Raw genomic sequence first — 15,945 nt, 5'->3', positions numbered from 1 at the left:
CCAGAGCTTAGGAAAATTATATGGCGACAGGTGGTTCTGGAGCTATAGTCCTAAACCCTACAACTCCATAGTTTATTTTATTTTCTATTTATTTACTTTATTTTAATATGCCTTTCTCCTGCTATTAGGACTCAAAGTGGAAGGAACTTTTCAGATGGAACCAAGGCAGTTAAAGTGGAATCATAGCACTGTAACAGTTATGAATCCATTGGTGGAATTACAGCCACATTTAAAGCCTCATTTAGTTTAAGGATGGGGGAAAACATGGGACACAGTGCACTCTGAAAAATCCTGGAACCCACCCCTACAATTTTAAAAATTGTCAGATTAAAAACAACAACAAATTGGGCCTGGCTAGCACAGTGGGTTAAACTGCCAGCTATAGAAAATCCTGCCGATCAGAATGTTGGAAGTTCAAGCCTGGGTCGGGGTGAGCTCCTGCCATCACCCCAGCTTCTGCTCACCTAGCAGTTTGAAAACAACAATGTAAGTAGATAAATAGGTACTGCTTTGTTGGGGAGGTAAAAGGTGCCCTGAAAAACATGCCGGCAAAATCCGACCAGAAAGGTGTCAATGGACGACAGGCTCCTCAACTTGGGAAATGAAACAATAGTACCTCCCCATGGCTGAGTCAAGCACAAGCGGATGCTGGAGATGAAAAGAGGAGAGCCTTGCCTCTGTTTATGTACTGTCTGTCTTTGTCAATTGTATAATGACATTGAATGTTTGCCATATATGTACCTACAATCCGCTCTGAGTCCCCTTGGGGAGATAGAGCAGAATATAAATAAAGTATATGAAATTGATTGAACCTAAACACTGCTTTCTACACACCATAAAAGCCTGGCTGAAATGCAACTAAATCTCCCTAGATTCCAAAACAGAAGTAGACTTCTGATCAATTCCAGGTTATATCTTTAACTGAAAAAGACCATCACAGAGGTGAAAATTGCCTTTTCCTCAGTTGTTCAGTCCTGGCTTAGTTAGTCCTAGGATAGATGCTTGTACAAGTATTTGCCTCCTAAATTATTCCAGAACTCATCAGCATCTATGGAAGTTATTGGAGAATTAGTGAGAAGTGAAGCGAAGGCAGAGCAGATGAAGAAAAAAGGTGCTCAGAAGAAACACTGAACATCGTTGAGGCATTATTATTATGTGTGTAGTGAATACTGAGAGTAATAAATACTCCTTGAGTCATTGTGAAAACTAGGGAAATTAATTTGGCTACTAAACTACCAGAAACAGACAAGAACACATGAAAAGGCATACAATCTATTGTGTTTAGACCCAAACTTGAATTCAGGGTACTTCTGATGTGCAATTATTCTGTGGCCTTGAGTGCCATCTTTCAGCCGCATCTCCCAATTTATAATGCAGGACTAAGTATCAGCTGTCTCACGCAGTTATACAATCTTCAATCTTTAAAATTTAGAAAAATTAATAAATACCATGTCCCTGATAAATAGCAGCATTCTCATTCTGAGATTTCATTTTCATGGTCTTCAAAAAAGTTCCGCCCTTATCAAAAATGGGAGATGTCTTTGCAACTTAATTGGTGTGTTTCAAAAAAAAAGAAAAAAGAGAGGCTTTATTAATGTTTCAGTGCATATTTCTATTCCTTTGTATGTGCATATTTAGCGGCTATGAGGAAAGCTAATGGCTCATTAGCTCTTCACAGATGCATAACTGATGTATAATATTTTCAACCATTGGAGCTGCATTTTAATTTTGGCTCCCAACCTCCCTTAATTAAGCAAACTGCAGAGCTCAATGTTATGCTGACTATCTTTTTGTCTTTACTCAACAATGAGCCTCATTGTCTGAAATGTTAAAGCAGAGTGCCCAAAGGGATTTTGTAACACCTTGGAGACTAAATGAGAGAACAAAGTTGGCAGCATTAGCATTTATAGACTGCATTTGAGGAAGTAGACTAAGTGGTCTATGAAAGCGTATGCTACCAGCTTCATTCTCTCAGTTTGGAGTTTATGACATGAAGAAGGCAAATTGCAATTACAGCAGGACAACAAAATCTTCCTCTTGAATGTATCACATTCCCACCACTTTCATGGCAGGAGATGGTTTGAAGGTGTTTACTGTACTGTACTGCCATTAATAGATTGTTTGTGTTTGTAAAATAAATGCATTCCAGACTGTTTCGCCCTGTGAGAGCAAGTGGCAAGGAGCGACGTCATGGAATAACTCCAAGGAAGAGACAATTTGCTTGCCTTGTGTGATAAATTTATTCGCCTCTAACCTCCCAAACACATTGCAAAATTATAGCAGTGTGACACCATTTTAACTGCCATAGCCTCATCCTATGGGGTCCTTGAATGTGTAGTTGTTACACCAAAGCTCTCTGATGAGAAGGATAAATAAATCTTAAAACACAAATCTTACAGTCTCATCACACTAGAGCATGGATCCATGTTAATTCTGGATTCTGCCTCCTGCAGAATTCTTGGGTTTATAGTTTAGTGAGGCCTGGGATCTGTCTGGCTGAGCAGTTTAAAGCCCCCTTCCTAGACTACAAGCCCCAGAATTCTGCAGGCTGCAGAAACTGGATTTAAAGTGGATCTATGTTCTAGTGGGCCAGGCTGTGGCGCAGCTGGCTAGTAACCAGCTGCAATAAATCACTACTGACCGAGAGGTCATGAGTTCGAAGCCCGGGTCGGGTTAAGCCCCCGACCATTAAATAGCCTGGCTTGCTGTTGACCTATGCAGCCCCGGAAGACAGTTGCATCTGTCAATTAGGGAAATTTAGGTACGCTTTATGCGGGGAGGCTAATTTAACTAATTTACAACATCATAAAACTGCCAGCAAAACACGAGGAATGGAATGAGGAAGAACAGCCACTACTGGACAGTGAAGCAACAGCTCCCCCTGTGGCCGCAATCGTGAAGCTGGAAAAAATGTTAAATGCCTCTGTGTCTGTCTATATATGTTGTTTGTCTGTTGGCATTGAATGTTTGCCATATATGTGTTCATTGTAATCCGCCCTGAGTCCCCTTCGGGGTGAGAAGGGTGGAATATAAATACTGTAAATAAATAAATAAATAATAGTGTGATGAGGTCCTTAGAATTCCAAAGCATTGAGTCATGGCCATTAACATGCCATCAAACTGCTATAATTCTACTATGTGGTTATAGTTTAAGGTGCTACAAGATCACTTTGCGTACTGATATTCCACACTAATGCAGCTATAGCTTTGATTTCTCTGTTAGATCTTGTTAGGTAAAAGTTAGCTAACAAAGCTCTGAATGCAGTAATCAAGGTGGGACACACAACACCGTCCTGGTTGCATTTAGGAGATTGTGGTGGAGGCAGGAGGAAAGTCTTAAGAAGATGCTTAGCCTATCAGCAACCTTTTGCTTGTATGATGCTGACTGCCTTCACCTATAGGCAAGTCTGCAGTTGCTAATTGGTTATCCATCTGATTTGGATGTTAGCAGTCAACATCCATGCAGAGGATTAGCAGCCAAATGCATTCATAGTATCAAAGCTTGAGGGAGCTCTGTCTCTATTTCCAGCCTCTAGCTGATGTGAATAAGGGGGAGAGATCTCTTTTCTCTGTGGTGGTGCACAGTGTTAAACCCTTCTGCTGCTGAATTGCTGACCTGAAGGTTGGCAGTTTGACTCTGTGGGATAGGGTGAGCTCCCACTGCTATCTCTAGCTCCTCCCAACATAGCAGTTCGAAAACATGCAAATGTGAGTAGATAAATAAGTACCGCTTCAGCAGGAAAAGGCAAAAAGATGCTCTAAGCAATCATGCCGGTCACATGACCAGGAAGTGACAACGTAGGCCCCTCGACTTGGAAATGGAAAAGAGTACCTCTCCCCAGAGACAGAGATGAACAACACCTCCAGAAAGCCGGAAATGAAAGGAGAAGCCTTTGCCTTTGTCAATGTCTGTCTCATTGTAACAAGGCATTGGATGTTTGCCTGTATTTGTTTATACTGCAATCTGCTCTGAGTCCCCTTGGGGAGAATGGCGGAACATAAATAAAGTTATATTATTACTGTATTATTATTATTATTATTATTATTATTATTATTATTATTTGCTCCTGATGGTCAGTGGTTCCTACCCATGTATCAATGGCTCATTGCTATTCCTGATACTACCAGTGAAAGAGTCAAAACCTGAAGAGGAGAAAAACAATTGCATCTTAAGAAGCAGGAAAAGAAATCTTAACGTTCAAAAGGAAATCATAGAACCCGCCAGTAAGTTGCTCTTGAGAGATCAATGTAATAATTTTTCAAAATTTCATTTTATTAAATAAAGAATAAGAAAATGTCTTGGCTTTATAGAAGATAATTTCAAAATTTCTATCTAGAATCGCTCGTCTCTGCCAATCTATTGTTCATGATAGCTAGAGCCCCTACTCCTCCTGAAAAGCCATTTTGTCTCGTGTTTATGCAGACGCTCCGAGGGTAACCATTCGCCGTCTCGGACAATTGCTTTTGAAGAAGCGCCAGGGAGACCTTGTTGGAGGCTGTAAGATCTCTCATGGAAATCATTTCACCCGAAAGCCTTCTCCCATCGGTGTCACTGTCATACTGTCCGTCTGTCTCCGCAGAGAAGTTGTGTCGGCGGAAGCGGGATCCCGGCGTGATCGCATTGCGCCGCCCAAGGCGAGAGGTTGGCTTATTGCAATCCGGGCAACAGGTGCAACGAAACTTTCTTAACATCCAGTTTAAGACCTGCTTGATTACAATGGAGATGACATTAAAAAGAGAGTATATGCAGCATACTCCCATTAATATGAACATGAAGTTCCCAAATCTGTATAATCCCTGATTTCGATAGACTGCGTTTTGACTGCTCACCAGATCACCAAATCCAATGGTACTGAAGGTGACAAAACAGTAGTATAAGGAGTCAATGTAATTCCATCCTTCCACCACTGTGTACATGGCTGAGGCACAGCAAGAAATAGTAATGGCAAGAATTCCCAAAATCAGCATCACGTGATAGACGGATGGCTTCCAGCCAATCAAGCTGTCCGCATCAGACATGCCAGAGCCCCGACGGCACGTTGGAGGTAGAAGGCCGCTCCTCCGCAGTTGCCTCTCGCGACAAGCCTTCATGACCAACGCCAGGAGCGAGATGATACGCTCCAGGAAGAGGTTGAAGAAGAGGATGGTCCCAGCACACCCAAACAGACCGTAAACAATAAGGAAGGCTTTGCCGGCTACCGTTGCTGGTGTGGACATCCCAAAACCTGGAGAGACAAAGAGAGAATGAAGCTGATGTGAACAGCAATACCCTGTTTCCCCTAAAATAAGACATCCCCAGAAAATAAGACCTAGTAGAGGTTTTGCTGAATTGCTAAATATAAGACTTCCCCTGAAAGTAAGACCTAGCAAAGTTTTTGTTTGGACGCATGCCCATCGAACAGAACACCAGAGCATGCAGGATCGGTAAATGTACGTACCATAGATTGTTGTACATGGAAATAGTGGTAGTAACAAGAAATTATTGATAGGATTCACAGTTTGTCTGGTTCTGCTGGTTTGTGATAACAACTACTGTACAGTATATAATAAATGTTCATTTTTTTGTTCAACAATAAATGTGAATTCTTCTTCATGGAAAAATAAGACATCCCCTGAAAATAAGACCTAACGCATCTTTGGGAGCAAAAATTAATATAAGACACTGTCTTATTTTCGGGGAAACATGGTATTTCAAGATACTTTAGTGCTTGAGACTCAACACTGTTCTTTTTCTAGTAGTAAAACTAAAAGAACGAATCAAATCAAATGCAACGTGCTTTCTTTTACTGGTGTCCTCTTCCTATCTCATCTTCAAATTTTCATTTAATTCAGGACATACCCTAAAGGCATCAGATTCTGTATGATGTTGGAAGCCAAGCAAGGACAGTTGTGATCAGTACTTGAATAGGAGATTGTCAGTAAATCCCAGTTCCTATAGTAGGCATGGGCAAATTTGGCCCTCCAGGTGTTTTGGACTTCAACTTCCACAATTCCTAACAGCCGGTAGGCTGAAGTTTGCTCATGCCTGTGATATAGACTATGTTTCAGAAGAAGAAATTGGCAAAACCACTTCTGAGTATTCCTTGCCTAAGAAAACTCTGTGAAATTCATGGAGTTGCCATAAGTCAACAAGTGACTTGAAGGCACACACACACACACACAACACACACACACAACAATAGAAAACTTATCCTGGTTATGGAAGCCTGTCCTGGTTATGGAATCAACCAACTTTTGCTGGTTTTGACCTATAAAGCCCTAAACGGTTCTGGCCCAATCTACTTGCCCGAACGTATCTCCTCCTATGAGCCAGGAAGATCCCTGAGGTCATCTGGAGAGGCCCTGCTCTCTGCAGGCGCGGCTGGTGGGAACGAGGGACAGGGCCTTCTCGGTGGTGGCTCCCCGGCTATGGAACACCCTCCCCAGAGATATACGGCAAGCCCCAACCCTTTTGAGTTTTAGAAAAGCCTTAAAAACATGGCTTTGTGCCCAGGCTTTTAATGAATAAATGATAAAGACGACCCAGATTGTTATATGGATAAAGTTGGAGGATATTGGACGAACGGATTTTAAACACGTTTTATGTTTTATATTTTATACTGTATTTAATTGGTTGTATTTTTTATATGTTGTTGTTTTTAATGATGTATCGGCATCGAATTGTTGCTAATTGTACGCTGCCCTGAGTCCCTCCGGGTGAGAAGGGCGGGATAGAAATATTTGAAATAAATAAATAAATAAATAAATAATACATTCATTTATCTCACATCCATCTAAGCCTCTTGCTCAGTGAAGGTGTCATTGTGAATTTTTTTTTCGTGTCAGGAGCAACCGGAGTTGCTTCTGGAGTGAGAGAATTGGCCGTCTGCAAGGACGTTGCCCAGGGGACGCCCGGATGTTTTGATGTTTTACCATCCTTGTGGGAGGCTTCTCTCATGTCCCTGCATGGAGCTGGAGCATGGAAAGGATCATTGATACAATCACCTCTGTGGAGCTGGTTCACTTTGATTTATATAAAGTATGTGAGTAAGTATCGTATATACTCGAATATAAACCAACCCGAATATAAGCCGAGGCATCTAATTTTACCACAAAAAAACTGGGAAATCATTGACTCAAGTATAAGCTGAGGGTGGGAAATTTCAGAAATAAAAATAGATAACAAAAATTACATTAATTGAGGCATCAGTAGGTTAAATGTTTTTGAATATTTACATCAAGCTCTAATTTAAGATAAGACTGTCTAACTCTGATTAAATCATTATTCTCATCTTCTTCAATGTAAATGTGCTTAATAATAATAGAGTAAAACAATACATGTAATAATAATAATAAAAACAGGAAAATAATACATGTAATAATAAATATAGAATAATAAATGTAATAATAATAATAAGATCAGAGAGAAATTATAAATGTATTATTATTAATAATAAAAATAGAGTAAAATAAATGTAATGGTAGCAACAATAATAGAGTACAATAATAAATGTAATAATAATAGAGTAAAATAATAAATGTAATAATACCAATAATAATAGAGAAAAATAATAAATGTACCATATATTCTCAAGTATAAGCTGACCCAAATATAAGGCAACCAGGATCCTCACCCGAGTATAAGCCGAGGGGGGCTTTTTTAGTCCAAAAAAAAGGGCTGAAAAACTAGGCTTATACTCAAGTATATACAGTAAATAGATTGTGTTGTCCCTTCTCCTGAAAGGACCATCCTTGATATCAAAACAACTGCCTATATTAAATACCCCTTTCTGGGCAATGAGGTTTGAATGTATATGATGGTTGGGCAACATCACGAATTCCTGGAGGAAATGGATTATCTGGAGCCATTTCAGTTTGGTTTAGGGCAGAGTGATGTCAGAGATGGTCCTAGTTGCTCTGACTAATGTGATCAGACTGGATTAAATTGATTTAGCTAGGTGCTAATATGAGAACATGGTGTTGTGCTTTGAGTGTTGGTCTATGACCCCAGAGACTAGGGTTTGCATCCCCACTCAGTTGTGGAAACCCACTATGTGCCTTTGGGCAAGTCACACTCTCTCAGCTTCAAGGGAAAGCACAGGCAGGCAATATCTCTCAACAAATCTTGAACGCAGTTATAGCAAAAAATAAATAAATTAATATTTAATATTCAACTCATTAACAAGATCTACATGTCTTGTCTATTCAATATCAGAGGATCCAAGCATATTATTTGTATGCCCATTCCACAGTTGTGAACAGTTAAAATGGGCGAGTCCAAAAGCTCAAATGCAATTCCGTAGGTTTGAATTATGTGATTTCATTTGTAATTAATTTTAATTGTAATTAAAATTAATTAAAAAAGGATAAATTTGGTAACAGTAAGATCTGGGGGTCTATGAATTCCTGCCCCCCGCTGCACCCCATTCCTCTTTGTTTTCTCTAGGACTTTTCCTACCACCCTCTCCCCCCCCCCCCCCTTAACCATATAGTTATGTCCCTGGGGTTCACAGAATTATGTGATTTCAAATTTTGTATGTAAATAAATAGTAAAGGTAAAGGTTTCCCCTTGACATCAAGTCTAGTCATGTCCGACTCTACGGGTTGGTGCCCATCTCCATTTCTAAGTCAAAGAGCCGTCATTGTCCATAGTCACCCCCAAGGTCATGTGGCCGTCATGACTGCATAGAGTACTGTTACCTTCCTGCTGGAGTGTTACCTATTGATCTACTCACATTTGCATGTTTCCAAACTTCTAGGTTTGCAGAAGCTGGGGCTAACAGCGAGAGCTCACCCCGCTCCGCAGATTCAAACCTCCAACCTTTCAGTCAGCAAGTTCAGAAGCTTAGCAGCTTAACCTGCTGCGCCATGCGGGCCTTATGTAAATAAATAGATACCAAATTAAAGCAAATTTGTCTCCATCTATGTGTCCCTTTGATGTTCTTATCGGATATGTTAGTTTTTCTACAAAGGCAATGAACCAAACTCTTTTAATCCAAGGAAGAAAAAGAGATCTCAACGGTGGGTTTCCAATTTTTGGCAATTGCCAAGCATACTCCAACAACTATCATGTCAGATTACACAGAGAAGCCATTGAAATCCACAAGCATGTGGACAACTTCAACAGAAAGGAGGAAACCATGAAACTGAACAAAATCTGGCTACCAGTATTAAAAAAAACTCTAAAATCAAAACAATAGATGGGAACCAACACTCTGAGGGCAGAGGAGCCCCAAGGACGCTAATGACTGAACAAAGGATGCCCTCCAGGCAAGAGACAAAACCTTTCCAATGCTAATTAGGGTGATTAACTGAAACATTAATGCTGGCTTCCCAGTGACAAAGGACTCTTGCCACACTCTGGACTCTCCACAGATATATATATTTTTCCTTTCCTTGCCTAGTTTATCCATGCCACACAGCCTCTGAGGATGCCTGCCATAGATGTGGGTGAAACGTCAGGAGAGAATACTTCTGGAACATGGCCACACAGCCCGAAAGACATACAACAACCAAGCATACTTTAGTCAAACAAATTGAAATCAATTCTTTAAATTTAAGTTTTGAATTAGATCCTTTGAAGATGGAGAGGAGATGAAGGGCCTCGCAAAAATGGAATGTTTGGTTCAACATATCTGATAGAGATGGTAAAACACCACTTCAATTTTTGTAACCTTGTTGAATTGTACTACATATGGATGATAGTTTTCTTATCCAAATAACCGCTGTAGCATTGTGTCACTGTTTAGAATATCTCGGAACAAATGCCCAGCCCAGCAGTATCTCTGTTATAATTGAAATTATACATGATGACTTTGCATATACTTTACTCAGTAACATTATGAGAGTTTAATTCAAGAGCTGGTTTGCTCCTGTGTGTTGCTGCTGTGCAGAGGGCTAGAAAAACTTTAATAGCACACTGCTGATGGATGAATCCAAACTTATAGCAGCCTTCATACTGGAGAGGCCAAAGGATGCTAATACACTGCTAGGGAGTCAGACAGCTGTAGAGATTTAGAGTTCTCACACCAGGAAAAATTACAGCCTTGTTCGACCACTCCAATCAAGTACTTTTCTGTGGTGCCTAAAACAACTCAAGGACACTTTTAAAAAAAATACAAGACACTGCCAATTATAGCTCAGATCCATCACCAGTAAATCACTGGATACATTTTCAAATACAGCCTCATAGCCAGAACTGGAACTCAGGAAATTCAGACAACCACAATCTACTCAGAAGGGGCTTAAGGCATTGTGCATGAAGCTGCAAATATAAGAAAGGCACCTCTAATTTATAGCAAAACAACTCTCCATTGATGGTAGATGTGGGGATATGAAGAGAGCAGTAACTTGGATTCAACACAAAGACATGATAAATTACAGCAAGCCACAGAATTATGGGTACTGCCTGGTTAACTGTTAATAGGGCTTCTGTGCTTTCAGACATTTGATTTATACATTGATTTAGTTACTGCAATGGTTTCCAATATTGGGTCTTAAGAAGTAGTTCAACTGCTCTGTGATTTCGGCATTCGCAAGGGGATCTGGGCTGTCAATCTTTTCCAGAAGGTCCAATGAGACACAGATGAGTTGAAAGCAACATCAGAGCAAAATCAGCAGAAAAAGCACTCAGAAGTACTGCCATATCGCAGTTGCAAATACATAGCATATTTGTTTAGTTTGGCAGCAATTCAAGAAACCTGCGCCAGCTCCTGATTGGTTCAATAATTGTCCAGCTAAGATCCGCATCCTGTGTGGTTCAGGACTCTGTCCAATATCATCACTGGGTTGGCTCTTTGTGTTAGCAGGAAATGTAATAAACTGTCATTGGTGTATTTGAAATGTCAGTCCATTTATTGATCCGGGTAATTAGAAAGGAATGCAGCATAGCATTGGGCAATAGCCTCATGATGAACTCAATAGGTTGACTCTGGTGGAAACAATAGCGTCAGTCCAAAATACAGAATAGGTGCTTGAAGATGATGACAATTTCAATGGGTGTTGTATGGGTGAGGCTGGGAGATGGATTGTTTCCACAAATAGCACTAATCACAACAGGAAAAAACAGGAAACAGATTCAGGAGTTCTGATGCAAATTCGTTGTGTGCTCCCTTCATTTCTCCCAGTTCATTGTGGAAACTGGAGGGATCAATGCCTGGGGTCCAAAGACAATTCATGGGAAGGGGTTACTATAGGACAAAGGCTTGCTTGCTTGCTGTATGTCCCAATGGAGCCACATCATATTATTTATAAACTTTATATAATTCATAATTTGGGGTCCAATTTATTGATATCACAACTACACTTATTAGGGTCCCCAGCACAGTCAATGGTCAGGGATTCTGGAGTTGTACCCCAACAATATCTGGAGACTCAGAACTGGAAACTGCTGCTCTGGTTTCACAGGAGCTACTCCTGTGGTCTCAAGGTGGAAGGTCATATGAACTATAGAAAGAAGAACCATATGGGATGGGTCATGGAGTGTGATCATATGGTTTTATTTCATTATTGGCTGGTCCCAGGGACTTCAGCATACCATCACAAGATACAACCTATTTGTAATCATATTCCCATATGGAAACCTGGAGAGCAATGTAGTTGAGTGGCTGGAGGACAAGCCATGTCTTAGTGACAAAACACATGCTTTGCATGGAGAAGTTTCCAGGTTCATCGCTTTGCATATCCAATTATGATTGGGAAAAACGTTTATCTCAGATGTTGGGGAGTTATACTTAATTAGTGAAGAAAATACAATAGGACCCCATATCTGTGGGAGAGAGGTTCCAAGACCCCACATGGATATCTGAAACCATGGATAATAATGAACCCCACATTTTGACTATATTTGGGTTGGAAGCAAACCATGGAATTGCTTAGAAGGATCCAAAAACACTTCCATTGCTGAGTGTTCATTTTTGAAACATGGGTATAAGTGAAATGGTGGATATTGAATCCATGGAAAAGGAGGTTGGACTGTACTGGGACAGATGGATTAATGATCTGTTACAATATAAGGCAGATATATTGTATTGGGGCCCCCGGTGGCGCAGTGTGTTAAACAACGCTCCATGCAGTCATGCCAGTTACATGACCTTGGAGGTGTCTACGGACAACGCCGGCTCTTTGGCTTAGAAATGGAGATGAGCACCAACCCCCAGAGTCGGACACGACTGGACTTAATGTCAGGGGAAAACCTTTACCTATACTGTATTAGGGAGCCCCCGGTGCCGCAGTGTGTTAAAGCGCTGAGCTGCTGAACTTGCAAACCGAAAGGTTGCAGGTTCAAATCCGGGGAGAGGAGTGAGCACCTGCTGTTAGCTCCAGCTTCTACCAACCTAGCAGTTCAAAAAAATGCAAATATGAGTAGATCAATAGATTACTCTGGCGGAAAGGTAATGCACACCATGCAATCATGCTGGCCACATGACCTTGGAGGAGTCTACGGATAACACCAGCTCTTCGGTTTAGAAATGGAGATGAGAACCAACCCTCAGAGTCAGACACAACTGGACTTAACGTCAGGGGAAACCTTTACCTTTACCTATACTGTATTAGGTCACCATAAATTGACAGACGACTTGAACATAAACACATATACTCCTTTGGAGTTAGAATCTCTGGTGAGAAATTCTTGGCCTCTTCATTAAGTCACAGTTCAGGACACACAACTCAAACCACAGAGCTTCACAAACCATGGCATATACTTATGGAGCAAATAAGTACTTCCAAATGAGGTGTATTGTTAGGGATAGAGAAAAGATGGGGAAGAAAGAGAGCTGTTCGGCAGTGGAACTCTGTGGTGGAGGCTCTTTCTTTGGAGGCTTTTAAGCAGAGACTGGATGGCCATCTGTCGGGGGTGCTTTGAACGTGACTTTCCTGCTTCTTGGCAGGGGGTTGGACTGGATGACCCATGAGGTCTCTTCCAAAGTGTTGATAGCAGTCAAGTAGTAATTTTTATGAACTTGGGCACGAACATGTGTTCTACTAGTCCTCTGAAGGTGCAGTTGCAAAGCTCTTGATCATTTTTGATTTGGTGGTGGTGATGGGATTTCCTAAGGGAAATCAATCTATCCCCCCCAATAGAATTAGGCACAACTCATTGGCTCCTTTTTAGGAACAGCAAACATGCTGTGTGACAAGATGAGCAATTTATAAACATGGGCAAAACAAACCTGTTGGCAGGCCTGTGGTTAGAACAATAGCGCAGTAGATTAACATTAATTGGTACTTAGCCTCCAGGAATCGGAGGAATAATGAGGGAGTTTGGAGTCTGAGTCTGAACAATGGGACCCAGAAGAAAATCAGCATGACTTCCATGTCAGTATAGTTTACTGTAATCATTTAGAAATACTCTCTTTTGAAATTTAAGCACAGAGGAATTTTGAGTGGGAGGAACTGGTGGTTGGGGAAAGGGTTAAGCATCCTAGGCATTATCTGCCACATCTCATCTCTAAATTTCATTCTCCGAAACAGATTGTTTTTGTCTTTGCATGTGTGCTTGTGTCTAACATTTCAATGTATTCATTTCTTTAAAAGATTGAACAAAGACATGAGTAACACAATCAAACGAGGAGAAAAACTGGGGAAAGCAGAACCTAAAAAGAAAGCTCGGAAAAGGGGGGTTTGGACAAAAGAGAGGGAAGAAAAAAGAAGAGGAGGACGGGAACAGCAGGAATTGCTAAGGAAGGACCCAGAAATCATTATAATAATATGATGAGTCAAGGATAGCTGTGCCAAATCTTTGTCTGTGTTTGTGTGGCCTTAAATGTCTCTTTTCATAGCATCTTTCCAAGCTATTGTTTTGAATTATTGCTTTCATATGGGCACATTACTGTCACAGTTTGTTCTATAGTTGTATGAAAAATAACAAGTACATATATTTGCGTAATGTAACAGTTGAGCTTTGGAGATGGATGCATCTTTGCAATCGCAGAATTTTTTGTATGCCAGGGAAATGCACTAGAAAGGATTTGGAATTACTCTCTGTTAAATTCTGTCCCTTATGGACAATGTATTCCATAGCAGGATCTGTCTGTCATTCCTTTCATATATTTCTGGGGCTGCTCATGCTGATCCTGGGGGGGGGGGGGGGGGGAGTCCTTTGACACTCTTCTGCCTTCCTGAAGCTCATGCAAACTCCTCTCCCAGTGTTTCAAGCGGTGTTCTCACGGGGAATGAGATACTTCACATTGTACATAGAATTATGGATTCACTGCTCTTGAAGGGACTACCAAGGCAAGCTAATCCAATCCCCTGACATGCAAAAGGTAAATTGAATATAACCCAACAGTGTGATGCCTTAGCAAAGAATAAGAATGTTATTTTAGCCTACCTGTATAGAAGCACAGTTTTCAAATCAAGGGAAATAATAGTTGCACTATATCTTGCACTGGTTAGGCCTCATCTGGGGTACAGATGTTGTCGAACAACATACCCCAACCTAAGGATTTATCGCTCACCAAGGACACTTACGTCAAATAAAATGAGATTATTTATTTTCCTTTTTCTGCAAGGTTTCTGTGACTCCCCCCCCTTCAGCGATAGATTACCGCCAGCAGACCTCCCTTAGTTCTTATCTATATATGTAAAAATGTAATGTGCGTTTTTACTATGGAGTAAACAACAAAGCCACTGAACACAAGCACACCAAATTTGGCCACAAAAGACATAGTCATCCAATCTATGTCTTTCAAACAAAAAAAGCTAGAAAAATAAAGTCCAAATGAGAAGATGTGGAAAAGCCATTTTTTCCTTGGCTGCTGGTCAGAAGGGTAGGCCCCGCCCTCTTTAGGCCCCACCCTCTTCATCTCCTAGCAACCCACTCAGCCACGCAGGCAGAGTTAGGCCTCACTTAAGCCTCTTCCACACCGTTGATAAAATACAGATTATCTGATTTGAACTTGATGATATGACATTGTAGACTCAAGGTCCTTCCACACAGCTATATAACCCAGAATGCCAAGGCAGATATAATCCACAGTATCTGCTTTGAACTGGGTTATCTTGAGTTCACACTGACATATAATCCAGTTCAGTGTGGATTTTATACAGTTGTGTCGAAGGGGCCTCATAGAATCCAGTTCAAAGCAAATAATATAAGATTATGAATATAATATATAATTATTACTGAGGTATAATAAAACAGAATATAATCTCTAAAACCAGGACAGTAAATAAAGAGCAACACTTGGAAAACAGGGGAATTCCAGACAGGAAACAATCAGGGCCAGCTAAACCTCCCAACAAAGGATTTCCCAAGGCAGGAAGCAGCCAGGCTTTCAAGCTGCAAGGCCAGTAAATGCTAATCAAGGTGACTAATTTCAGCATTCATACTTGTTGCACTGAGACTATTCATTGCCATTCAGCCTGGTCAACCAAGGATTCCACAAGGTAGAAAGCAGCCAGGCTTGCAAGCAGCAAGGTTATTCAGTGCTGTTCAACCTGGCCAAGATTTCCCCTAGGTAGAAAACCCCCAGGCTTTGAAGCCACGAGGCTACTCTGTCCAGTTCAACCTGGCCAATGAAGGATGTCCCTATATAGAAAGCGGCCAGGCTTTTAAGCTGCAAGACTATTCAGTGCAATTCAAGATGGCCAAACAAGGATTCCCCTACAAAGGAAGTAGCCAGGCTTCAAAGCAGCTCTTTGATTAAGGGTGCTACTCCAGCTCGCCAAACAAGGATTCCCCTAGGTATAACACAGCCAGACATTGAAGCTGCAAGGCTATTCAGTCCAATTCAACCAGACCAACAAAGGATCAACCTTGTTGGAAAGCAGACAGGCTTTGAAGCAGTGATGGTTATGCTTGTACTTTTGGTGCTAGCCTTACATGCATTCTTTTTTTGTGTCCAGATTGTAATAAAAGTCTCTGTCACCTGTCTCCAACTCTGGTGAGTGTATGTTCTTTAATATGAAACTTTGTGCGTTAACGTAAATGCTCACCAGGCAGGACCCTTCTTAACCATAGTC

General features: G+C 41.0%; 1 protein-coding gene across 1 annotated transcript in view; it reads right to left on the bottom strand.

Moving 5' to 3' along the window:
* Nucleotides 1–4,252: 4,252 nt before the first annotated feature.
* Nucleotides 4,253–15,945, bottom strand: part of kcnk12 (potassium two pore domain channel subfamily K member 12) — a 75,647-nt gene continuing 63,954 nt past the window's right edge. The window contains exon 3 of the mRNA XM_003216124.4: nucleotides 4,253–5,225. Within this exon, the coding sequence (XP_003216172.2) occupies nucleotides 4,330–5,225 (896 nt within the window). The 3' untranslated portion in view covers nucleotides 4,253–4,329. The remainder of the gene's footprint in view (nucleotides 5,226–15,945) is intronic.

Source organism: Anolis carolinensis, chromosome 1 (assembly GCF_035594765.1).
Source record: "Anolis carolinensis isolate JA03-04 chromosome 1, rAnoCar3.1.pri, whole genome shotgun sequence".
Taxonomy (NCBI): domain Eukaryota; kingdom Metazoa; phylum Chordata; class Lepidosauria; order Squamata; family Dactyloidae; genus Anolis; species Anolis carolinensis.
The sequence above is the reverse complement of the archived record's forward strand: the minus strand, read 5'-3'. Positions and strand labels throughout refer to the sequence as shown.